The 26852-nt window shown below is 44.2% G+C and overlaps 3 protein-coding genes across 11 annotated transcripts in view; 1 reads left to right on the top strand and 2 right to left on the bottom strand.

Annotated features, from left to right (window-relative positions):
- The window catches only part of CTNND1 (catenin delta 1), a 47157-nt gene extending 36006 nt beyond the window's left edge, over positions 1–11151 (bottom strand). For 6 of the 9 annotated variants that reach the window (XM_082845578.1, XM_082845579.1, XM_082845571.1 and 3 more), the window contains exon 1: positions 10945–11151. The gene's annotated coding sequence lies outside the window, so the exon portion shown is untranslated. Of the gene's footprint in view, positions 1–2396; positions 2451–10324; positions 10394–10944 lie in introns of all 9 variants that reach the window. The other 3 variants (XM_082845573.1, XM_082845576.1, XM_082845577.1) reach the window with 2 other exon arrangements.
- Positions 11152–18947: 7796 nt separating this feature from the next.
- Positions 18948–24043, top strand: BTBD18 (BTB domain containing 18; the record flags this gene model as incomplete). Its single annotated transcript, XM_082845135.1, has 2 exons — positions 18948–19088; positions 22032–24043. Exons 1-2 carry the CDS (start codon positions 18965–18967, stop codon positions 24041–24043), a joined length of 2136 nt encoding a protein of 711 aa, XP_082701261.1. The 5' UTR covers positions 18948–18964.
- Positions 24044–24760: 717 nt separating this feature from the next.
- On the bottom strand, positions 24761–26516 carry SELENOH (selenoprotein H). Its single transcript, XM_082845788.1, has 4 exons — positions 26265–26516; positions 26032–26177; positions 25759–25889; positions 24761–24989 (listed from the first exon to the last, which is right to left on the bottom strand). The coding sequence occupies exons 1-3, from the start codon at positions 26384–26386 to the stop codon at positions 25789–25791; spliced, it is 369 nt and encodes a 122-aa protein (XP_082701914.1). The 5' UTR covers positions 26387–26516; the 3' UTR covers positions 24761–24989; positions 25759–25788.
- Between the last annotated feature and the right edge of the window lie 336 nt (positions 26517–26852).

Genomic DNA, 26852 nt, shown 5'->3' with positions numbered 1-26852 from the left:
GAAGAACTGTCTCACTTTGGAATCCTGAGTTGCTACAGTGGTGGACATCCCTATTTACACAGCAGATTGGACAACCCAACTATTTTTTTTTTAATTTAACATACAGAGCTAGAATTTTTATTTAATAATATGAAAATCCAACCAAATCTTATTAAATATTTTTATAAAAATGAAACCATACACAATTCTAGGATTCAATGTTCATCTAGTTGCCAATATAATAATTTCATACTGCATGCATGTTGTCACATATGTACATATTTAAGAGTAATACGAGTTATTAATAATCTAAAATGTGCCACCATGCAACTTGCAACTGTTGTGAAGACAATGTACCAATTTGTAAACCCAGTTATTTTTTAAATGACTCAGTTTAACTTTCCTCCAAGGAACAAAGAGCTGTGCCACATTTTCAAAGACTGTTCCACATTCCATCCCCAAAGAAGTCCGAAGTCCTAAATCTAGCATTCAAGACCCTAGATAATTTTAGCCCAGTTGACAATAGAAGTAACCAGAAACTCTGGATTCAAGTGTTACGTCTGACACTTATCCAAGTCACTAACTTCTGGTTTGAGTAAGGGCAAGTGAGTAGCAAGATGTTTTTAGAAGAGGCATAAAGCGAAATATTTCCACAAAGAAGCATGTCACTGAAGACTTAGGAAAGAAGAATGGCATGGAAAGACATACTTTCAAGACAACTACAAACATCTATAAATGCTGAAGTAATACACATCAAGCAGTTATTTAAAGCAACTTCAAAATTTGGGGGAACCTGATTGCCTAGAGTACTTCCTGCAAGATGATATACAGTTACCTGACCAAAGAGGAAGTGGATGGAAGGGGGAAAAATGTTTCCTGATTGAGGTCATGGCCCAAGGATGATATTACGTAACAGAATGACAACTAGATAGTTATAATTAAAAAGAAGAATAGAGGGTAACCAGGTCAAGTTCTAGGGCTAAACTCCTAACAGAGAGAGAGAGAGAAATTCTTTCACTGAAGGACAGGCTAGCTAAACCAGAAATCTTGAGAGGGAAAGTAAGAATGGGTGATTCAAGACACAGCTACTCTGGTAATCAAATATCCTTTTACTTTCCATTATGGGGTTGCCACAGAACATCAATCACTAAACAGTTGGTGCTTCTTCTTCAATCCCACCAAAGCCAACCAGGCCAAGTGGTTCAGCAACACGCTTTAACAACCATTACTGCTTAAACACACATATAGAAAGGGAAAAGAGACATACAGTTAGTTATCAGGACTGATCATGTCCCCTGATGTGCCAGACAGAAATATGGATACGGTGACCTATAAAATGGTACCTGAAGCCATTTAATTCCAATGATTAGGGCTGCGGGGAAGCAGGAGCTTTTTGGTCTAATGAGCAAAACGAAAAGCAGCAGATAAGCGGGGTAGGCATAATATTTGGTCATAAACCAAATCAACAAATGTACTCAAAAGGAAACTCTATGTACTCAAAAAGAAGGCTGTCACTTCTACTATTCATAGAAATTTGAATCTGTAGATAAGAAGGTAGATAAATAGATTTCTCTAGGGAAGAAAATTTTGATCTCCCATCCCAAACACATACAAGCTTATTCTAAGTAGTTGCCTTACTTTTATCATTCTCCAAGACAAGGGTCATCAACCTATGCAAATTCTGCTACTTTGCAAATTATGTGCTGACTATACTCACATGCAACTTCTACAATAGGATGAAGATGGAGGCTGGGCCAGGTGTTCCCTCAACTCCTTACAAAGCCCACACAAAAAATCGTTAACAGCTTTTGTCTCTGGGGTCTGAAGCGAGGAGACTTTTCTTGGTACCGTATAGTGCAGGAGGAGGTCCTACACTGTGTCCCCCCTTATCTCCAACACACACCCACTGGACCTCTCTGAACACATATACTGCCCCCATCTCTCTTGCTTGCTGGTAACAAACCAGCCTCAGGGCCTCTGCACTTTGTACCCATATCTATAGGACTTCAATCTCTAATTTCTTAAGTCTCTTTCAAACATACCTTGTAAGTGAGGCCCTCCCTGACCACTCTGTATTAAACAACCTCACTCCCACCCCTGCACTTCTTATTCACCACCCTACATATTCTGCTTTATTTTTTTCTCAATAGTGTTATCACACTCTGACTTACTATATATTTACTTGCTTACTTAATATCTATCTCTTCCAACTAGAATGTAAGCTCTGTGAGGTCTATTTGGTGCATAGCAGGCTCTCAAATTTCTTTTGAATGAATGAATGAAGATGTTTTACTTTTTTAATGAAAACAAAAAGTTAAAGTTTAGAAAAATAAATCAGTATTATTTCATTTTTCTTTCTACACATTTTTTTTAATTGTGACCTTAGGCCCATCAATTGGGGTCTCCAGTAGCCTTACCTGCAGATTTGGCTGACCTTCAGCGGGGTAGACATTCAAATGGCCAATTCTGCCCTGGTTTACAAAGTAGTCAACAGAGAAGAGAACAGAGAGGTTACAGTACTTCCCCCATTCCAACAAAGAAACAATGGAAAGAAATCAGATTGGCACCAATTTCTCCTTTAAAATAGACCACTCTATTTTTAAAAGTGTACTGAATATACACCAGCTACTGTATTTCAATGAGATTTACTTCACTTGCAATGAAATGGGAACTGTAGGTGCCTTGATAAAAGTACTGAGAAGTTGACTTAATTTCTACAACAATGCCTTATAACCTCAACCACCAGAATATATTTTGGTTTTTCAAATGTAAGCTCCCTAAAACAAAAACCTTTTCACTCCACAAAGAGACCTCTCAATATGAGACCACATTCCAATACAGAACATGGGAAGCACACACAAAATTGACAGTGTACTTTGGGAAAACTAAGTATCTTTTGCTCTACTGTCAACTGAACCAAAATGAGTAATTAATTAGTAAATGTGGATGAGATTTGAAAATTGAAAAAATAAAACCTAATCTTAATTACTAGAAGAAATCAATCTTCTTGTATCATAACATTTAATCCTAATCTAGACCTAATGGAAATAAACCAAAAGCAGTATCCTAATACTTGTACCTTCACCACATGAGTACAATTTATTCTATTTTAAGAACTAGAAATTTCTTCCAGGACTTCCCTGGTGGCACAGTGGTTAAGAATCTGCCTGCCAATGCAGGAGACACGGGTTTGAGCCCTGGTCCGAGAAGATTCCAAATGCCGTGGAGCAACTAAGCCCATGCGCCACAACTACTGAGTCTGCGCTCTAGAGCCCACTCGCCACAACTACTGAGCCCATATGCCACAACTACTGAGCCCATGTGCCACAACTACTGAAGCCCGCACGCCTAGAGCCCGTGCTCTGCAACAACAGAAGCCACCGCAATGAGAAGCCCGTGCACTGCAACGAAGAGTAGCCCCCGCTCGCCACAACTAGAGAAAGCCTGCGCTCAGCAACAAAGACCCAACGCAGCCAAAAATAAATGAATGAATAAATAAATTAAGAAAAAAAAAGAAATTTCTTCCACATTATGTGTCAGTGAGGCAAAGTGATGCCCATGAAGACCACCAATCTAAGGGGAAAAAAGACGGGAGGCAAAAAGACAAAGGGAGACACCAAATAAAAAGGGGAAAGCAAATGAAAAGAAGAAGATGTAGGAGAATCAGTAGAGGGAAATGGGGGTTTAAAAAAAACATGGAGAGCTGGGTGAAGGAGTTATGACAGGAAGCTACGGAGTGTCAATAGAAATTAAGTTTAAATACTATTCAGAACACTAGTTTCATGGGTTATTTAGTATGAGGGAAGGAAAAAAAGAAGGAAAATCTTAGGCTGGAAGAAATCAAAAGTTTCCAGGCAAGGCTGCATCTAACACATATGTATTTCCCACAGGCCACAGTTTAGCTTTTCCACATAGAAGAGCAGACTTTTTTCTTAGAGGCACACTTCTCATAGGAAGCACTGATGAACTCAAAATTTCTACAAGTCTCAGTTTAAATAAAGGTTGAAAATAGAAAATGATGTTTCCTGAACATAAAAAAGGGAGGTTTATTTCAAGAAAGACATAGTAAAAAAAACTGCCTTCATTGCTATGTAACTGTTTCCTGTACATTCAAAACTAACGTTACCCTAAAAAATCCTGGTTGGACAAGTGAGACGGCAAGGAAAAGAATCTGGTTCAAAGTCAAGAATAATAAACCCAAAGAGAGCTTTTTCAACCCACTCTCTGCCAAGATTAAAGGAAGTTTATCCTTGGGTGCTAGAGTTCTGTCTCTTGTAGACACAAAAAGGTGGCAGAAACTTGTATTGCTGTTTTTTCCCCTAAAGTATCCAAGACTCCTAAGAAATTACTGCAAGAGATTCAAGCTTTGCCACCAGCTTCTCCTCCCTCACTCACACCTTACTTTACTTTATTAAGGGTTATCCATTCCCCTAGCACCCATATTTTGGACAATCCTGCCCATGTAACTCCCCAAACCTGCCTATTGCTAAAGGCACTTTTTTCCCCATTAAAGAAAAAAAGTTAGCCTATCCATCCAGGATGCCCATTTATTCTGTAATATAAGCATCTATATCCACCATAGAGTCTCAGGTTTTAAGACACCTTAGAGGGAACTTAGTCCAACAGACAAATGATGTTTGAGTTCACTTAAAGTATCCATTCTAATAGCAAACACAAGGTGTTCCCATGAGCTGGGCAACATCCTATGAATTTTGCACGTATTAAGTCACTTCATCATCACAACAATCCTGTGAGATGGTTAATATTATTGTCCTTATTTTACAAACAAGGAGATCAAGGCATAGAGCAATTAAACAATTTTCCCAAGGTTACTTGGCTAGTTAAGTGGTAGAAGATTTGAACCCATGCAATCTGGCTCTGGCATCCATGCTCTTAACCATGCAAAGCTGCCTTGCCTCTCTACATTTATGGAACACTGAGATTGGAAATTCCCTGTTTAGTCAGCATATTGATCAAAGAATACAGAATAATTAAGCATTTGTGGCAAAATTTTAACAATTGGTGTCAAGGTGAATGAAAGGTATATAGGAGTTATTGTGCTACTCTTCCAACTTTTCTGTAAGCTTGAAATGTTTTCAAAATAAAAAGTTAAAGTTTCTTTTATCATCACACAATGGCACAAGTTTTGTGAAAGTGATGCCCAAATTATCTGTTAGCCATCAAAGAAGGCTTTAAGAAAACTCTGGATCCTTAGAATGTTCCCACTACATGCCTGATTTAAATTGCCCACCCCGGGACTTCCCTGGTGGTGCAGTGGTTAAGAATCCGCCTGCCAGTGCAGAGGACACGGGTTCGAGCCCTTGTCCGGGAAGATTCCACATGTCACGCAGCAACTAAGCCCATGCGCCACAACTACTGAGCTTGTGCTCTAGAGCCCGCAAACGACAACTACTGAGCCCACGTGCCACAACTACTGAAGCCCGCGCGCCTAGAGCCCATGCTCCGTAACAAGAGAAGCCACCGCAATGAGAAGCCCACGCACTGCAATAAAGAGTAGACCCCGCTTGCCTCAACTAGAGAAAGCCTGCACACAGCAACGAAGACCCAGCGCAGCCAAAAATAAATAAATAAATTTAAAAAAAATAAAATAAATTGCCCACACCACTCCAGAAAGGCTTAAGAACTCACTGGAGAGGAAATGGCCTTAAAAATAGGGAACATTGTCCCTGAACCAGAATAGTAAATGTGGGCCCCGTTCTCAATACTCAATATTTAATAATCAATAACACGCAATTCCAAGTAGACTTAGTGGGAAAAAATTACTTCTAAAAATACATTATACAATATAACTAACTACAAATCAATCCATACCCTTATACCCCACTTGTTAGTTCTAACCAGAACAGTTTTTCTTCCCCGCCTTCACAATCTCCCTGCCAGGCTATATCAATGCCCTCTATTGCAAACCTGGGAGGCAGCTGCATTTAGGCAGAGCAATCCCTATTTCAGCTTCTCAAAGCATTTAACCCCTTTTGCAAGGGAAGAGAACATGAAATCACATACTGATAACCTATGGCTCGTTCCTTTAGGCAAATTTCTTGTTACTATTATTCCAAATTTCCCATGAAAATTAATTTGGGTTCTTAAACTCATAAACTTCCCACTTTGTGAACAAAATCTCCTGAAGTTTCACAGTGAAAGCAGTGAAAAAAGTACAATGATATCCAAACATACTTTCTTTGAAGCACTAATGTTCAAAACTATGTTCCCGGGCTTCCCTGGTGGCGCAGTGGTTGAGAGTCCGCCTGCCGATGCAGGGGACATGGGTTTGTGTCCCAGTCCGGGAAGATCCCACATGCCGTGGAGCGGCTGGGCCCGTGAGCCATGGCCGCTGGGCCTGCGCGTCCAGAGCCTGTGCTCCGCAACGGGAGAGGCCACAACAGTGAGAGGCCCGCGTACCGAGGAAAAAAAAAAAAAAAAACTATGTTCCCAAGCTTTTTGTTTTTATTAACAAGTATAAAAGCCATTCACTTCCAACATGGCTGAAAGCAATAGTTCCCTGCTGCTGCCCTAATATGTTCTGGGTAATGAGTTCCTCTCCCCAAGAAAATGGCTGCATTTAAGGTTTCAGTTGTTGAAGTTAACAGCTGCCTATAGTATGAAATGAACTGACTAGGACCCTTACTTTTTTCTTTTTTTTAAAAATTTATTTATTGATTTATTTTTGGCTGCGTTAGGTCTTCGTTGCTGCACACGGGCTTTCTCTAGTTGCGGTGAGCAGGGGCTACTCTGTTGGGGTGCTTGGGCTTCTCACTGTGATGGCTTCTCTTGTTGTGGAGCATAGGCTCTAAGCGCATGGGCTTCAGTAGTTGTGACACACAGGCTCAGTATTTGTGATCTGCGGGCTCTAGAGCACAGGCTCAGTAGTTGTGGCACACGGGCTTAGTTGCTCCGTGGCGTGTGGGATCTTCCCGGACGAGGGCTCGAACCCATGTCCCCTGCACAGGCAGGCGGATTCTTAACCACTGCGCCACCAGGGAAGTCCCGGACCCTTACTTTTTACACTATTATTTGTACCGTCTGCCCAGAAAGAAAACAGGATTAAAGAGAAATTAAAATTTTAAATCTTCAATTATTTCCAGAAACTTTATTTAAAAATGGAAGGTGGGGCTTCCCTGGTGGCACAGTGGTTGAGAGTCCACCTGCCGATGCAGGGGACATGGGTTGGTGCCCCGGTCTGGGAAGATCCCACATGCCGCGGAGCGGCTGGGCCAGTGAGCCATGGCCATTGAGCCTGCGTGTCCAGAGCCTGTGCACCGCAACGGGAGAGGCCACAACAGTGAGAGGCCCGCGTACCGCAAAAACAAAAAAAGGAAGGTGGGAGATGTGTAAAAGGTTGAAACTACAGACTAAAGTTTCAAAATTACATTGCAATTTTATTAATCTTTGTTGAATTGCTTCCTATTTCAACTTCCTTTCAGCCTTCCCCACAAAAGTCCCTCACTGATTCCCATAGTGCCTATTTAACCAAAGCTTACTAAGCACCTCAATATATCCCAGACACTAAGATAGGTGCTAAGAGGATACAGAGGTAAAACAGTACCTACACTCAAGCAGGTCAGTACAGAGGGAAAGACAAAAATAAAAGATAATTTAATAGAGACACAGATGTAGAGAACAAATGTATGGACGCCAAAGGAGGAAAGTGGGGGGAGGGGGGAGGGATGAACTGGGAGATTGAGATTGACAATATATACACTAAGATGTATAAAATAGATAACTACTAAGAACCTGCTGTATAAAAAATAAATTAAATAAAATTCAAAAAATAAATAGACAATTTTAATACAGTGTGATAAACATTATTTGAACTACCTGCTACAAACCTCTCCCTGCAAGTTGGCAATATCATTCCAAACCACATGCCAGAAAATTCTCTGGAAGAAGAAATTTCACTGACAATCAAATGAAGTTTGAGACATTTCTAGTAAGTTTAAGAAATTCGAGGAGGGCAATGGTGTGCATATGGAAAGACTCCTGTTCTAAAGATTGAAATAATAGCCATTCTAACATATCTCGCTCCCCACCTCCCCACAGGCTTTATGGGAAATGGATTTTTTTTACGTACATTACTCTAACACGGAGGGGGTTGGAAATCTAAATGAGCACTGACCTTCAGCAAGATGAGCCTCTAGCAAGGGCTCATTTTAGTTCTGGCTCTTGTTTCTATTCTCTGTGGAGAATGGCAGTGTTTTAGTGGTTAAGTCCACTAACTTTGTAGTTAGTCAGACCAGGGTTTAATCCTGGCCTTGGTCACTTACAAGCACTGAAATTTTCAGCAAACCTCAGCTTCTCTGAGGCTCAAATTCCTTAAAGAACAAAAAATAAACCAAGAAACAAACAAACAAAAAGTTGTTGTAGGAAATTAAGTAAATACAATAGTTTATGCAAAATGCTTAGCACTCAGTAAAAAAACAAGGAGGGGGGTGGGGGAGGGAGGGTGGGCAGTTATTAACAAGGGACCACCAGGTACCAAAATAGAAAGCAATAAATTATTACAGAGTTAATCATTTTGCTATTCCAACTGAATAGTGATCTATGCTTACTTTATTTGCATCCATCCTCTCTCACTCATCCCTAGAGAGCAACTGCCTCATAAACCCAATTCAAGGCGGAACTGCAATTACTTGGAGCTTTCTTTTATTTTTAAGATTTCCAACAGTCCCCATTTTCATCCTAGCTGAAAGAACACGTTCTAACCCCTCTAACTCTCCATAACTGGAACCCTAAGAAAGGCACTAGGGCTCTAAGCACCCAAAGGAGGCCCCCACCTGGAACATACCATACCTTAGTCATATAACAAAGAAACCAACAGCAGATAGGAGTCAGACAAGGAAAGAAAAATCTGCACAACTCTCACTTACTTGTCTTTTTTTACCCCAAAACCAAAATGGGGAGCAAAACAAAAAATAAAAGATTTACTTATTCACCCCCCTTATTATATTTCCGGGAAGAACTAGTAGAGGTGAGGTAAAAGACAAATCTTCCATCTTATCATCCAAAAGGTTCTCATAGTACACACCAGTCAAAACAATGCCTCAGTTCGTGAAACAGTCCTGGACGCTAGTTAACTAGGATGTTCACTGCAGCTACACAAAGCCCAGCATTTAAAGCTGGACCCAAACCACCACCACTCAGTCATCCAGAACCTATTTTCAAACTGCCTTTGTACTCCTTCTTCAGATTCCCTCATCCCTCCCCCTAAAGGCTGAGTGGGAAACTGACACTCCGGTAGCAACATGACCAATTCTCCAAAGATCCACCAAGAAACCCCTAGGCTGGGGTCAAGGCAGAAAGAGCATTTGAAAATCTGGAAATGAAATAAGAACTACAGCCCAACAAACTGTACACACTGTCCTTTTTCTTCCTTTTTAACTGCACTTGCTATAATTAGGAGATCCAGACATTAAAATCTTACTGTAGCCCTTGCATAAATTATATTAAAAGAAGGAACAAAGTTCCATTTCCTCTGAAGCCACAACCTCACAAGAATGAAATCAGCTTTCAAGAAATACTCATGTCTGGAAAAGAAATTCAAGGAAGTGCTCTAGTCTGAAAAGAATTAAGGGGTGGGGGGTACCAAATCAGAGGATTATTATAGATACATACCAGTTTAAAGCTAACGAGCAGCTTACATATTAAGGCCCATCTTGTTACAATTAGGCAGTATCTATTGCAGTTTTAATTTTCAAATGATTCGCATTTTCAAAGGGAGAAGGAAGAGAACATCCAGTTTTCAGCCACTGATGAGTTGGTTATATGGTTATCTGGCATCAGTATTTTTACAAGAATGTGTTTGCAAAACAAAAACAAATCTTAAAATTAAATATAAGATATGAAAGCAGTCATGGGCCTTCAGATCTTAAAAACTTCTGATTTCACGGCAAATTAACCAAATAAAAAACTCACCTCCAAAAAACAACTTTCAGTTTGGTTTAAAAATAAGAATTCCCCTTGTGCTTTCTCAACTGCATCCTAAACACTAAAGTTTGTGTAAGTGTTTTACTCTTAGCCTAACCTTGTTTTAATCCAAGGCCCTTTCAGAGAGCACAAAGCTGAAAATATTTTCACATGTGCCACTTTACTCAGGTGAACTAAAAAGCATGATTAGAATTTCCTTACTCCTTTAAGCACATAAACCAAACGTTATCGTATATGCAGACTGAACATACAACACCTCCACAAATCTTTGCTAGCAAAGGTAGTTTTAGAAGTAAGGGGATGGCAATTCAGTTACCATGGATCCATTTATTTTCTTTTATAAGGCAAAGCAGGGAGGCTAAGTCTAGAAGGAGAATGAGGCTGAGGCTCCTACCCACCACACCTGGAAAAGTAAAAGAAGGATCCACCCAGGAACAGCAGGGCTGAAACCGATCTGGGCCGTTCAAACTCTCTATGGGAAAAAAATATCACCATTTAAGCTGCAAAGCTCCCTGCAACTTTCCACTTCCACAAATCTAATGATAAAAGGGAGAAAAAAAAAGTTTTGAAACGTATGAAGAACCATCTGTATAACTAGCTTCCGACCCGGACAAATTCCTTTCCCAACCCACACGCAACATGCCAAAAAAACCAACTTTTGGTTTGGGCTCTGAAAACAGAAGTTTGTTAGCCTAACCTAGAAAAAAAATACATAAGATCAAAGAACACACCAAAATGTAAATTTATGGAATTGCTCTCACCCCCCTGAATCTATTCATCTCCCTACATTAGAGAGACCAGAAGTTTGTTTCTGGGTCTTGAATATTTTACTTTGCTTTAAATATGATAAAATACCAAAATTCCCCAAAATAAGTAGAAAGAAAAATTAACTGCTTAAAAGTTACCCGTCAGCATAACAGACCCTCTCGTTTCTAAATTCCCTCGGTTACCATAAGACAAAAATTCAACTTGGCTTATCCTCCTTTACCCGTCTATACACATATTTTTTAAAAAGGCACACACCTCAAATGTGGACTTCTAAAAACCAGTCCTTTAAGAAAGAAAACCAAGGCTTCGTCAATGTTCTGAGAAAGACAAATCCAGCAAGGTTGTTGATTTTTCGCCACCTCTTCCTCCTTTCAGGATCTTTCCTGCTCTTCTTTCTCTCTCTCCCTCTTTTTTTTTCTCTCAGATCCAACACCTAAAATGGAAGTTGCACCCAGCCAGAGGCTAGGGAGCCTGGGTGGTGACAAACTGATCTGGCAGCCCTACCCCCTCGCTTTCCTAAGTGATGTCAGCCCCTGAGAACTTCCAATAGGAGCCGGGCATAAATCAGGGAGCTGATTTTATCCAATAGGAAACTTTATTATAGGAAATTAAAAAAAGAAGGGGGGAGAGCAAGAGGAGGAGAAAAAGACAGGGGGAAGTTTTATATATCTATTTATATTTAAAGTGGAGACCTAGATGATCTCTGAGGAATTCTGCAGAGCTGGGAGGGGCCGGGGGAAGGGGGCTGAAGGAATAAGGGGTTTTCAGAATGGCATGCCTAAGGACCTCGGCTCTCTTTGATGGTAGGGTTCTTGCTCCCTCCTTCCTTTCCGGGTGGGGAAGCAAAAAAGAGCTGGTTTTATTTGCCTGCTGCTATTTGGCTTGTTGCTTTCTACCCCAAAGCATTTCCCCAAAGGAAGACAGGAAGGGAAGGAGCGTGAAATGCTAGAAACAGGACTACAATGTGTTGATTGGGACGGTAGGGGATATCTGAGGTAAACTCTCAATTTTATTGTTTTGGTTTAAATGCATTAGAGTTAATTAGAAAACCTAATGCTTGGACTTGTTAACAATTTTCAGTGTCTATACTTTCAACCAGAAGGAAGCTGAATCCACTAGGCTGTTGAGGAAAATCACTGTCTTCCCATTTGTCCCCAAATCAAAATAATGTGGGTTTGAGGGGGAGAGTAAATGATATCCAATAAACAATATATTTGGAGGAGACGAGAGCATGTGTAAGGAAAAGAAAATCTCATACCTAGAAAATTCAATTTATTTGTTAACTTTGAGCTTAAGACTGTCTAGTTCATGCATTCTGTTTATGCTTGACCTAAATAAAGGATTATAGCAAGTATTCTTTTTCTGAATTAAGAGTTATCTTTAATATGTTCTTAGACTATTAGGCCATGAAGGACAGAGATTGAAAAAATTTTTTTTTACATGCTTGACAAAGACTAGTATTTTATGGTCATTCGGGGATTAGCTATGTGAAAATCATACTGATAAATTGAAATTTTTCTTTCTTACTGAAAAATCTATCCTGTAAACTGCTACCAAATGAATCTTCATAACAGTTTCATAATCTAAAATAGTTAAGAGCATAGGTTCCGCAGTCAGACTGACTGGCTTCAAACCTTCTCTTCTGTAAGTATACTTAATCAAGTCAATGTACTACATACTTTGTGACCTTGTAAAAGTTAGATAATCTCTCTGTGACTCAGTTTCTTAACTATAAAATGGAGATAATAGCTATATCTCTTTCACAGGACTGTTGTGAGAATTAAAATACACATAAGGTTCTTAAAATAATGCATGGCATACAGTACAAACTCAATAAGAATGAGTTATTATTACCAATATCTACCCTACCAAAAAACTTTCAGTGATTCACCACTGCCCAATAATAGCAACGAATAAATGAAGCATCTATCACGTGAGGGCACTTTGCACTCACTGTCCCTAACTTCTCAAACACCACCATGGAGATAGTATTACCACTGTTTAGAGATGAGAAAATCAAGGCTCAGCAAGGTTAAGAAACTAACCTGAGCTCATCTGGCTAAGGAGTGAGCCCCTCATCAGTCTGACTCCAAGGCCCATGCTCTTTCCATTACCTTACACTGTGGTCGGGATAAAGGCCAGGTTCCTCGTCTGTTTTCAAGATGCCATATCTATTCATCCAATACATTAAAGTAACACTTATTAACCATAATCTGACCTTTCCTTATCTTTCTAAACTGGAATTCCGCTCCTCCTCAGGATGAAAGTGCCCTTCTAATCAGGTTTATCTGATCGTTATCCACCCCCTCATATTTGGTCTATTGTCTCATATACCCTCATATTTGGTCTAATGTGGCCAAAAAGGACTTCTCTCAGAAGTGCTGGAAGACGTTACAGACATCACAGCACTTGTCTGATGGGGTTTAAACAAACTGTAATAGAATAGGAAATGAATACATTTGACAGCGAAACAAACAGCCTTTAACTCTCATTGTCTAAGAATCTTTTCCAGTTACCTTATCACATCTTCTACCTCTACTTTCCATCTATTCCTAGTCCTACATAGCAAGTTTAAAAGCCAAAGATGAAAAAAAAAAAAGCCAAAGATGATTGTCAAAGGAAAACAATCAACACATATGTTTGTTGATTCACTGGTTCCTAGATCAGAGCCATTATCTAGAATATGCTATGATTTTCTAGAGATGGATTAGGCTTGTTTCCTTCACACCACCACTAACTTGCAAGTATTTTGCCTTCCTTTTTTCGTGTGTATGTATGTGTGTGTGTGTGTGTTCCTGTCTCCCTCACCAGAAGATAAGCTCCATGAAGGCATAAAAAATGTCTTTCTAGTTTATGGTGTATCCCCAGAGCTCAGCCTTGTATCTCATATTTAGCAACAGATGAATAAATGAATGAAGTCTGTTAGCTTACTAGTTATATAATCCTGGACAAGCCATTTAACATTAATGAATTTGTAGATAACATTCAAAATAAAATTATATACAAGTCAAAAAAGTTAACTCAGTGGTGAAAAAGTTGTTAAATTTTAAATTTATCTCAAACAGCCATCTCCAAATAAAGAATCACAAGGATTAATACTCACTGAGAGAAAAACTGTTTATACTCAGTGAACAGAAAAAAGACTAGTTCCTTCTGGGTTATTCTGAGCACCATCCCACTCTTCCAGACGTCAAGGATAATGAAATAGACAAGTTTCCTGCTCTCAAGTTTACATTCTAGTTGGGGGGGTGTTGGGGGGGGGGTTGCAGAAGATTAACAGATAAGATGTCAGATGGAACATTATGCAGAGATCAAAACAGACTGATGAGAATGACTTGGGGCTTGTTCTAGACTGGATGTCAGGGACAGTCCCTCTGGACAGGTGACATTTAAGTTGAAATATGAATGGTAAGAAGCAGCCAACCATGAGAAAATATAAGCAATGGCAACTACTAATGCCAAAGCCCTAAAGTGTGGGGCTGAAACATACTGGATCCAGCAGAGCATGTTGGAAATGAGGAGGGAGGGATAAGTGGGAATCAGAATATGAAGGGTTCTATAGGTTAGAGAAAGGAGTTTTTATTTTATTCTTAGGTAGAAGAAAGCCTGAGGGGATTTTAAACAGCAGAATGACATAATCCAGTCCACATTTTGAAAAGATCTGGCTGCTTATGTGACAAATGGATTAAAGGAAGGGCAAGAGGACTTCGCTGATGGTACAGTGGTTAAGAATCTGCCTGCCAATGCAGGGGACACGAGTTCAAGCCCTGGTCCGGGAAGATCCCACATGCCACAGAGCAACTAAGCCCATGCACCACAACTACTGAGCCTGCTCTCTAGAGCCCGTGAGCCACAAATCCTGAGCCCGTGAGCCACAACTACTGAGGCCCGCGCACCGAGAGCCAGTGCTCCGCAACAAGAGGAGCCACCACAATGAGAAGCCCGTGCGCAGCAACGAAGACCCGACACAGCCAAAAATAAATAAAAATTGTAAAAAATAACAATAATTTTAAAAAGTAGGGTCAGGAGTGAAAGCAAGGAAATTAGTTTGAAGGTCAAGTTGCAGTGATATGGAGTTGACTACAGCGGTAGCAGTAAAAATGGAGATAAGTCAATGGATTGAGGATGTGTTCAGAGATACAGGGTTGATTTTGTTTGGGGCTTTTTTTTCTTTCCTGTTTTGTTTTTTATGCATGGAAGACTACAGTCAGTGCTCACTCTTACAGCTCTCAAAGTTTAACTGCTCCACCAACAACCATCACCACATACACACAAAAAAAGATACCATAAAATGGTGAAAGATTAGAGAAGAGCCGTGAAATAAAATTATACTTAAAAAAGAAGTGTTGGGGGCTTCCCTGGTGGCGCAGTGGTTGAGAGTCCGCCTGCCGATGCAGGGGACACGGGTTCGTGCCCCGGTCCGGGAAGATCCCACGTGCCGCGGAGCGGCTGGGCCCGTGAGCCATGGCCGCTGAGCCTGCGCGTCCGGAGCCTGTGCTCTGCAACAGGAGAGGCCACAACAGTGAGAGGCCTGCGTAACGCAAAAAATAAAAATAAAAAAAAACATTAAAAAAAAAAAAAAAGTGTTGGGGGCTTCCCTGGTGGCGCAGCTGTTGGGAGTCCGCCTGCCGATGCAGTGAGAGGCCCGCGTATCGCAAAAAAAAAAAAAAAAAAGTGTTGAAATATTATGTAGGCTAGAGCATTGTGCTGTGATGGCTCTACTTCTAAAACAGATTAAAACTATAAATGCCAAGGAGAAGAAATTTTTTTTTTTTTTTTCGGTATGCTGACCTCTTACCGTTGTGGCCTCTCCCGTTGTGGAGCACAGGCTCCGGACGCGCAGGCTCAGCGGCCATGGCTCACGGGCCCAGCCGCTCCGCGGCACGTGGGATCCTCCAGGACCGGGGCACGAACCCGTGTCCCCTGCATCGGCAGGCGGACTCTCAACCGCTGCGCCACCAGAGAAGCCCAGAAACTTTAAAAAATCCAACTCCAAAAAAACACTGGCTATCCATACAAAGGAAAACAAAACATTTTTACTCTTCTCTACCCTCTGATGACAACACGTTACCATACAAAGTTTGTCATTTTTGAAGCCCTGCGTAGGATGGCCATTTATCATTCCCTTTAGAAAATCTACTAACACAAGATGTAACTAAAATTGGATTAAAAAAAACCCATAAAACCAAGAAGTGTGTCCTCGTACCTCTTGAAAATTAATCTAATCCTGATAATATATTCATGAGGAGATATAATACTTATATTTTCTTTACAACCCCAAAGAATCACCGATAGTGGTATTGCACCTGCGTAATCTAGTCTTGATTCCACAGTAACAGATGCGTGAACAAGTATTGTTCTGCCTGTTTTTCCTTGCTTGCCCGCTTTGTGTGTGTGTGGGTGCTGACAACATCTAAAACCTGTCCTTCTGCTAAGTTTTATGTCCTTTCACGAACTGTTACCTCTTCAAAATATGACAGCAACCAAAAATGTCTTCTGTTCCCTGTTTCTTTCTTCGTTTTAAGAGCAGGAGCCTCAAACTAGGGAAAATATTACCTGACTTGGAAATCCACCCCCACCCCGCATATTTCAATCAACCACCTCAAATCCTTTTTGAAAAGGTGTAAAATATCAATAAAGATACACTTGAGCGCCCTGTACTACTCACCCCTCTACGTTTTGTCCGTGGGCAGGTTCCCCTTCTCTCAGACATCGTCCTTCCTGCCTCCAGTTGGCCTCCGCGGGGGCTGCTCCGGGCGAATTCATCGCACCTCGTCCCCAGTGGCGTTGGATTCAGCCGGCTCTGTCCAGCGCAGGACATACCAGGCAGCTACCCGACGCGGGGACCAGGGTCCTAACGCGCACGGGGGAGAGAGCAGCTGTCCAGATTTCTAACGTGGCTTAGCATTCTCTCTAAATGTTTAATCTCGAGATCTTCTAATTTTTGATATCATCCCTAAGAACAGCTGTTTCCAGTCGGGAAGTGTGTGAAGGAAATCAACACCAGTGACCCCCTCCAGACGGAAAGGTCTGCCACCCCCTGGATCACCAGGTCTCCGGGATGCGGGGCTGGAGTGGAATCTGTGAATAATTTGAATTCAGAAACTAGCCCGAAGACCTTGTTCCAGAACATTCCTGGCTTTAGGAGACATCTAGTGAGAGACATGGGGGACAAGGTGCAGCTGGAGCCATCCAGAGGCCTTCTCCTCCATTACGCCTGGGGCACTCTTAGTGAGGCCGAGGCCATTCGCAGCCTCCTCAAAGGGAAGCCGCAGATGCCCTTCTACCACCTTGGAGCCTGCCCTGTTGGGAGTCCTGAGCCTCTTTTCCGTGTGTTTTCATCGGGTACAGAGGACGAGGCTGGCTTCCAGAAGAATTCCTTCCGAGCGGGCCCTTCCCCCTTCCTCTTGCAGCCCTATCGCCTTCCCGCAGCCTCCAAGTCCCTCGAGACTTAGCCTCCCGCCCAAAGCGCTCGTCCTGTGATTGGCTCTTTGAGGAGCCTCGGCCAATAGGGATAACGTATTCGGGCAGACGTAGGCCCGCGAGCTGGGGGAGGAGGAAGGACGTCGGGGCCGCGACGTGCGGTGAGCGGAAAAGTGGCGCGAGGTGTGTGGCACCGGCCGCGTGGCCTCAGGCTTTCGCTGTCACCACTTCCCAGTGCATAAGGATCCCCGAGCCTGCGGCAGGACGAGGGCACCGGGGAGTGGCTGCAAAGCCTGTGCGGCCGGAGGTGACGGTGTTGGGTGAGCCTTGAATTAGGGCCTCCGGGATCCCCACGCTCCATTCCCAGAAACCTTTGCGCCGAGAGCTCTCTCTTCAAAGGAGTTGGGCCGAGGCGCCCAGCTTTGCAGGGCCTTCCCTGAAGCCCTGCTTTCCCCCGCCAACCCCGATTCCCTTGGTTCTGGATGGGGAGAACCCTCAGGACGTTGTGCAGCTTTGCTAAACCCCACCCCCACCCCCAGCCCCGTCCCGCGCGAGCCTGGACCTTGGGAGGAAGCAAGGCAGGCCGGACCGAGGACCCAAGCACGGAGAGGACAGCAGGAGCATCTCCTGCCGCAGAGCCCTTCCAGGTTGGGTCTGGAGACAAGGCCCAGTGCTGGTGGATTGGGAAGCTTCCCCAGGGCCTACCTCTGGGCCCTTGCAACAGCTGCCATCCTCCATATCCCCATCTATCTGGCTGGGATGGAACTGAGCCTACAGTTTCTTAATTTACCTTTCCACTCTTTTCTTTCCTGATAGTTTGACGTGAACTGTTTGGAGCTTCTGTGCCACCTGATAGAAAACTGCGTGCCAGGGAAGGAGCACCAGCTGTGCAGTGAGTGTGGGGATCTCAGTGCAAAACCTGGAGACATAGTGAGCCTGAAATCAGAATACCCAGCTTGTGTTGGGAGGCGTAGAACGCTTAATTATCCTTGCTTGATTGTTAGCCAGAGAACTGACCAGATTGACAAACCTAAAGGCCAGATTCTTTGCCCATTTCCAGGTGGAATCAGGCTCACTTTGGTCAAGAACATCTGAACCCACGGTGGCAATATTCTTACTGCTGTGAGAGACCTTCCCACCAAGTCCAGCAGCTTCTTTTCTTTACTGTGCACCCTCTGCTGGTTAGTGTGGTAGAGTGAGCTCAGAGAAAAGAAGGTGTGTACGACTTCCTAGAGGTCATTTAATACTCCATAGTGTTTTGTTAAAATGTGTTAAATTGGGGAAGTATATACCCAGGAAACTCAGAAATGTGGTGCTCAGGAAGAATATGAGTAGTGAGCACCATAGGAGTTGAGTTTCTGGCAATGTGAATGAGGAAGGTTTAAGGATAACAACAACTCCATTTTTGGAGTGCTAGTTTCGTGCCAGACACTCACAGTACTAAGCAATTTGGTAAAATTGACTCATTAAATCTCTAAAACAGCCTTACGAGGTAAGTACAGGACTGTTATAATTCCCATTTCCTAGATGAGAAAAGTAAGACTCAGAGAACTTAGGTCAGTTGCCTGAAATTATACAGCTAAGCTAATAAATAACAGAGCTGAGATTCAAATCTAGGCTGTTTCTGAGCTCCCACCTGTAACCACTAGGATGTTCTTTCTTAAGATACCCTTGGCACAATTCCTGGGCTTATGGTTCCTCAACTCATGGTTTTGTCTCCCACTTTCAAAATTTCCCTGTCATTTCAAAGACAAAAAAAAAAAAAAAATTAGGTATAATTGTGCTTCTGAAAGGTATTATTTCACCCACAGGAATCTGATCCATGAAAACCTAGGTTTGTTAAGAGACCAACATGTCCTCTCCTGCCAGTCCCAAAATCCTATACAGGAATCCCCGGTTCCTCCGGCTAGCTTTTCTGCAGCTTCATCACCAGCAACAGAGTGGTGTGTTCTGTGATGTCCTTCTGCAGGCAGAAGGTAAGAGACTAGTAGGGACTCAATTGAAAACTCACCATAGACTAAGATAAAATGACTTCAGGGCCAAGCAGTGAAGGACAAAACCAGGAAAGTGTGTAATTATTGCCTTTGAGTGCTGTAAGCTATTTGGTAAAGAGCTGTTTCTAGGACAGGTACATTTTTCAATGAGTGAAAGTGAGATTATGCCCCTTCTCTTAAAAAATGAAACTAATTATAAAGTTTTGTAAGCACAGAAATTCGGTAAAACATGGATACACCGTAGTGGGATGGTTGTGAACGTTGAGTTAACATACGTAAAGCACTTAGAACAGTACTTTTAATGTACTAAGCACAATGTAAGTATTAGATACTTACTTAAATGATATTACATATTTTCCTTTTTTCTTGTCTTCAAATTGATGGCTTTTATTGTTTTGTTGTTAAACCTAAAAACATATAGCTTATTTCCACCCCTTCCCTTTACACTTGAGATGTTAAATCAGCTTGGGGTAGAGCCTGGTATAGTGTAAAAGGCCTAAGACTAGAAGTCCGAGTTTAAGTCCTAGTTTTGTTACTAACAGTAACAAATGAGCAAGTAACTTCACCTCTTTCCAGTTCACTTTCTTCATTTATCAAAAAGGATTATGACAGCCAACACTGTGTAACACTCTAGTTTGCAGAGCACATATAGCACAGTTTAGTGTCTCATTTGATTCTTACAACAGCCTTGTGAGATGTGGAATGTTACATGGTTCCAGCAGTACAGATGAGTGAATTGAGGCCTAGAGTTAAGTGACTTGTCTATTGGTTCTCTTAGGAAGTGCAGAGTTGGGATGCATTCCTTAATTCAAAATAAACATAAAAAGTATCAACTGCCCGGTGTATGCTAATGTACTTTACTAGCATGGCATATAGTATATATGAAGATAAGTCCATCCTCGTAAGGAAACCATGTAAAGGGGAGACGTTCAAATAACCAGTGCCTCCAGATAACTGGGCAGTATAATAACATTGGGGTGAGTATAAGCTGATACAGGAGCACAAAAGAGGAGCATCCTTCACAGACTTGAGTAGGTTGGGGGATGGGTGTTAGGGACAATTTCTTGGAGGAAATAACCCCATAGGGGACTTCCCCGGTGGCGCAGTGGTTAAGAATCTGCCTGCCAATATAGGGGACACGGGTTCGAGCCCTGGTCCGGGAAGATCCCACATGCCACGGAGCAACTAAGCCCGTGCACCACAACTACTGAGCCTGTGCTCTAGAGCCCGCAAGCCACAACTGCTGAGCCTGCGTGCCACAACTACTGAAGCCCATACACCTAGAGCCCATGCTTCACAAGGGAAGCCACCGCAATGAGAAGCCCGCGCACCGCAACGAAGAGTAGCCCCGGCTCACCACAACTAGAGAAAAGCCCACGCGCAGCAACGAAGACCCAATGCAGCCAAAAAATAAATTAAAAAAAAAAAAACAAGTGTTAAAAATAAATAAATAAATAACCCCATAGGTGAGTTGTGAAGGACACATAGAAGTAGGAGGAAATGGGTAAGATTTTCCCAGGCAGAGAAAACAGCAGGTACGGAGATGTACACATGTGACCAGGGATTTGCAAGTGGTTCATTATGGCTAGAGCACAGACTATGAGTGTATTGATCAGAGGTGTGGCTAGAGAGATCAGCAGGTCTGAAGTGTTATACCAAGGAAGTTGGTCTTATCCTCAGCACACTGAGAAATGTATTTAAAGGTTTCAAGAAGGTCCTAACTGCTTTAGAAACAGCACTGGGGCTGCAATGAGAAGAATTATTAGATTGTTATTGAGCCCAGATAGGAGGCTATTTTGGAATCCAGGAGAGAGGGAATGGTGGCCTGAACTAAGGCACTGAGAATAGAAAGAAATATATAGTTTATGAGCTATTCAAGAGAATTTACAATACTTGCTGCAGTTAAGAGCATAGACTGTAGCCCTGGGTTCAAATCTTGTCCCTGCTCCTTAACTGTAATTGTGGGCCTGTTACTTCACTATGCCACAGTTTACTCATCTGTAATGACAGCTACCCCACAAGGTTGCAGTGAAGATTGAATTAATGCTGATAAAATCCTTAGACGCCTGGCACATAATAAGGACTCAAGAAGTATTAGCTTTTTTAAAAAACTTAATATTTGACTAGATGCAGTGGGTAAGAGAAAAGAATCAAATATGACTTCTGGTTTTCAGGCCTGGGCAATTGGATGAATGTGCTATCTTATTTTGAAGCAAAAATTGGGAAGTTTTGGAGTGTGGGGAATGATGAGTTCACTTTCTAGAAAGGTTGCATTGGAGGTACTTGTGGGACCTCCATGTAGTCATGCAGGCTTACGGCATGCTTAATATCTCAGAAAAGATACCTGGGCAGATGTAGAATCTGGGAGTCATCTGCAAGCCTTTGGTAACTGAGGCCATTGGAGAGATGGAAATTGCCCATGAAATGCCCATAAAATGAGAAGGTTGTTCAGGACAGTGGATACCAGGCAGCGAAGAGAGCTCAGGAGAGAACTGAGCCCTGATCGTCCATATCCAGAGCTCATGATCTGTTAGACCACAAGCAGCTTCTACAGAAAGTTTTAAACTCTTGTGTAAGTCAAAAACATTTACTCACACGGTCTCTGTCCTCACAGAGCTTACAGTTTAGTGAAGGAGATGGACACTTGCAGCGCAGATAGCTGAATGCTGTGATAGCTGCAGAGCACCTAACCCAGACGGGGTAGGGCGGGGGAAGGCTTTCTGAAAGCCTAAAATAGGTAAAAACTGAGTTAACTAGGTAATGGCAGAATGTTCCAGGCAGGCAGAAGAACTAAATTTATCCTTCAACTAATGTGGAGGGAAACTGAGAGAAGAGGCAGCACATTTAGGTAGTAATGTCTGTGCTTAACCCGTGAACATGCCAGTTGGCATGAGACAGATAAAAAGTGTTTGGGTTTCCCTCCAGGTGAGGCAGTCCCAGCCCATTGCTGCATCCTTTCGGCCTGCAGCCCCTTCTTCACAGAGCGCTTGGAGCGGGAGAGGCCAGCTCAGGGTCGGAAGGTGGTGCTCGAGCTGGGGGGCCTGAAGATCAGGACACTTAGGAAGCTGGTGGACTTCCTGTATACCTCAGAGATGGAAGTATCTCGAGAAGAAGCCCAGGATGTGCTTTCTGCTGCCCGGCAGCTCCGTGTATCTGAGCTAGAATCCCTCCATCTAGAGGGTGGGAAGTTGGTGAAGGCCCCTCAGGGTCGAAGACTGAACAGGGAGTGCCTACAACCTCCAAGTGCTGCTCCCATCTCTGCCAGGGTGGTGGCATCCATCTGCCGCCCGCGAACTCCACTGCCTGTTACCCAGACTCCCTGTCCTCTTGGGGCAGTGAGATTGAAGTCCTCGGGGAAGGAGGAGGGGCCCCAGGAGAACAACCGACAGAACACAGAGAACCTGTCGGGCACGCTTCTGCTCAAGAGGAAGGCCAGAGCCTGCCCAACTCTACAAGAAAAAGGCTCTTCACCATCAAGCCACAGTCAGGGACCTAAAGAGAACAAAAGTTACCCTGCCCTTGGTCCTACAGCACTTTCCCCACCCAGCTTGTACCCCTCTGTGGACGAGCGACTGTTGCCCAGGAAGATCAGGCTGAGCCGCTCAAAGCTGTCTCCTGATGTCTGTACGTCCAAGCCTGCCGGCCTTTTAAGTGGACCCAGCTCAGTACCCCCAGCCCCTGGCCGGCGTCTCTGGCGGCAGAAGAGTATAAAGAAAGAAGCACCAGAGGACAAGCAGAAAACAGGGCGAACTAGTCCTCTACAGAGCACTCCAAGCCAGTCTGGTCTTGGAAAGTCGGGTGGGAACAGGAAGCAGAGCCCTGAGGTCAGGGCACCTAACTCAGACCCTGCAGAGGGGCAGGTCGGCAGAGTGAAGCTTCGCAAGATCGTCAACGGGACCTGCTGGGAGGTAGTTCAAGAGCCTCCCCTCAAAAACTCTCCAGATAGCCCTCAGATCCCAGAACCTGAAGACTCAGAAGAGCCTCCAGGGACTCAGCCGTCCTCAGGTAACGAGCAGCAAGTGACATCTGCTAGAATAGAGCTGTGTGAGGACTCCCCCATGCACTCTAGGCTACAAGACATCCTGCTCTCTGCTAGCCACTCCCCGGACAACCCAGTGGTGAAGTCCGGGTTTGGGTCCAGTCCAGAGCTGACAGGGCAGGAACCAGGACTGGATATCGACTGCAGAGAGCCCTATGCATTTGACACAGCCCTGCTCGGGCAGCCGTGCGAGGCTGAGGAGTACCGAATCACCAGTGCTGCTGCCACCAGTGAGCTGGAGGAAATCCTGGACTTCATGCTCTGTGGCTCAGACATCGAGCCACCCATAGGGTCTCTGGAGAGTCCCCGGGCTGAGGGCTGCAGGACCCCTAGTTATCACCTGACAGAAACAGGAAAGAACTGGATTGAAGGGGAAGAATGGTGTTTGCCAGACGTGGAGCTCTGGCCCAGGGAAATCACAGGATTGGAAAAGGAACCTGCTGGTGAGAACAAAGGGCCAACTGAGCCTTTTAGCCCCCTTGTCATGCCCTCTGAGGTGAGTGAAGGGGAGGTGCTTTCAATAGGAGGCTCTTGGACTCCAGACCTGGAAATTCCCAGCTCCCAGCCACTGGATGGTCAGAGAGACAAACTTTTCCACATCAACTCCCTTGACCCTCCCCAAAGGTCCTATGGGGACCTCTTACCTCCCTGTTCAAACTGGGTGGAGACTGGGCTGGAAGTGTCCCTAACTCCGGATGAAGTATTCTACCCTGCTCCAGAGGCAAGCAAGGAGGGATTTAGCAACTCTGAGTTGTTGGATCCACTTCCTGCTAGCCCTGAAGAGGAAGAGATTGATGTGGTGGACTCGATGTCAGAGGGGATTGTGCCCATGAGTATTCCCTCCGTATGGCCCGACCCTTCCTCAGAGTCAGAAACAGAGGTGGACATACTAACGTAATGGAGTGGGGAGGGCAGGTTAGAGGGACTGGGAGGGTGGGAAATGTTGGCTAACAGAAGGTACACGGGCGGGCTGGCACATGCCCTGTCCTCTTAGCACAAGAGGCAGATATACCCCCAGCTCTCCTTCCCTCCCCAGGCTTTTGGAGGCAGACAAAAATCGTTCCATGAGTAGAAAATTATGAACTTGAACCATCTTACCTCTTTATAATCTATTTTGCAGTTAGTGACAAGTGAAACAATAAACTGTGTGTCACAACTCTAAGTGGGTCATAGGTAACAGCCAACAGCCAAAGCCAGGTCTCCCAGGTCAAGAGGCAACTCAGGAAGAGCTGAGAAAGACCAGCCCTCTGTGGTGGGGGTTCTGTGGGAGAGAAAATGTTCCAGAAGGAGGTGTGAAGCAATGCTGGGATGGAACACTAAGTGGGTGGGAGTGACAGGATATTGTCTAGTACCTAATGTGCGTGGCTTAGTCACTGCCAGTATGGTTAGTCTAGCCAGAACCTCCACAGGGGCCAGGAAGATGTACTTCCATCACCTCTTCGGAGAAGTGAGTTGAAAAAGATACAGCTGCTTTTTTAAAAAGAAATTATTTAGTTTTTCCCCATAGTTTTTACAAGTATTTCACATGCTCTAACAGGGACCACAGGAGTTCCAGGTTAATTGGTGACCTTAGGTTATGAAAAACACAAGGGGGACCAATCCCATAAGGCTGGCTTAGGGCATCCCTTACCATAAGATTAAGTTTTACTTCATTACTCATAGATTATATCAAATTCAAATACTTTAATTTTTATTAAACCAATCCAAGAACTTTTCAGTGCCTTACTAGAGGATTGCCTCACAACTGAACCGCCGTTTCTGGAGAAGAAACCACAGCTTCAGGCACATGACTGAAGTTTGGCCATGTCCCGTCATAAATGCTCCAACATCACCAGGGACAGAGGCTGTGAAAATGAGAGTGGGAAAAAAGTTAGAGAAGGGCTCCAGGCAATCATATGGCCAGCCCTCCTCCCTTGAACCCACAAACCCAGGAGAGCTCAAGGACTGCATCCTCCCCCGACATCTCCCTCAGCGTATCAAGTGCCTGACAACATGCCAAAGCACTCTGTGAAGCACTAGGGATAAAGACAAGGTCAAATCCTGTGACCAGGAGTGAGAGGACTACAATGCAGGGTTATTACGTGGGTGGTAACAGAAACAACACACCAGTAACAAAAAAGACAAGAGGACAGGAGTAGGCATACCTGAAGTTACACAAAGATTTGATCAGGAAAGGGGAGAATCATAACCCTTACCAATAAATACGGGAATCCCCAATAAATAAGTGGGATTTACAGGAAAATGAGTTTTTTTTAAACAAATATATAAAACTGGTCTACACCCCAAGGGCAACAATTAACTGCATCCTCTAAGGACACAATTTGCATTTTTGTAATCATTTACATTACCATCGGTATTCCACGACTTAGCTCAAAGACAATGAAATGAAACATGGAGTTAGCAAAGGGCACACTGGATAGAAATCATTTTTTGCGGACTTCAGTTTTTCCCACCAGTAAGGGGAAGAGGTATTCCCACTAGAGGAAATCCTGAGAGCAGAAAAGAGTTATGAAAATGTAGGTCCTGCGTGAAATAAGGGGTTTAACAGTAAGTGCTGCTCCGCCAATAGCCACACCAAGATCAGTCCACTCTCCCCCATTTCCCATTTCAAACCTTAGCGTGAGGACTTCTGCCCAAACCTCCCTACGAAAGGTACTTCTTCAGCTCCTTCACCACCTCTTGAGGTTCAGGGAACTTGAGTTTACGTGGGGGCCCCTTCTTAATCCCAGTCCAGAGCTCCGCACCTGGGAAAAGTCCACGTGAAGCGAAATTACTTTGCAATCCACCAGCAAGTCCCCGAAATCATCAGGTGGCGGCGGTTTGAGACCAGCGCTTCCTCGCCTCGGATCCATGCCCCCCAACGCCCCGCCCCGGGCCCTCACTCACTGCTGCCGTCGGGTCGCAGCAGTGTCACCTCGAAGCTGCCCCTCCGGGGCTTGGTAGGGTTCACCTTCACTGGAAGCTCCGGGGCCTCCAGGCGCAGCGCCTGGCTCAGGGCCGCGGCGTTGCGCCCGTAGACGCGTCAGCTCATGCTAAGGAGAGATGGGGGAGGTCAGAGACTGGGACCCTTGGTCTGCGGCGCCCTTGCCCGCCCCCCATTACTCCCCAGACCCCCTCACCAATGCTCGATAACGACGCTCGCCTCCTCCACTTCCTTCTGGCTGCTAGCCGGCTTCTCCCGCTTCTCGGCCGCTGCGGCCAGCGCCGCCTCGGCCTTCCGCTTCCTCCCGCGGGAAGCCATGGCGCCTGGAGCCCGGCTGGGAACCGAGCCGACCTGGGGCGGGAATAGGGTGGAGACGCGGCCACCGAGGAGAGGCCAGCCAAGCTCCAAGATCCAAACCGCAACCCACTCTGCTCTCCAAACAAAACCTCTTAAACTGCAGAAAGCGTGGCGGTGGGCGCCCACGTGGCCTGGGGGCGGAGCCTTCGGGCAGAGCCACTCCGCACGTAGAGACGGGGGAGGTAGGCTCCAGACCGAACCACCAGTGCTTGGCGGGGGGCGGACAGCTCTGACAACGAGCCTGGCTTCACACAGGCTTTTCTGTAACCGCGCGACCAGCTAAATGGTGTGCATCACGATCCCTACCCAAAACCTCCTTCCGGGGACCCGCGGACCAATCCCAAACCAAGACAACTTAACTCTAGGGTTAGGGAATCTAAACCTTCTCCAGCTCTTCGCAATCCTGGGGACCGATGTACAGCATTTG

The sequence above is a fragment of the Leucopleurus acutus genome (genome assembly GCF_964270905.1).
Source record: "Leucopleurus acutus genome assembly, chromosome: 8".
Taxonomy (NCBI): Eukaryota; Metazoa; Chordata; class Mammalia; order Artiodactyla; family Delphinidae; genus Leucopleurus; species Leucopleurus acutus.
This window is presented reverse-complemented; position numbering and strand designations above follow the sequence as displayed.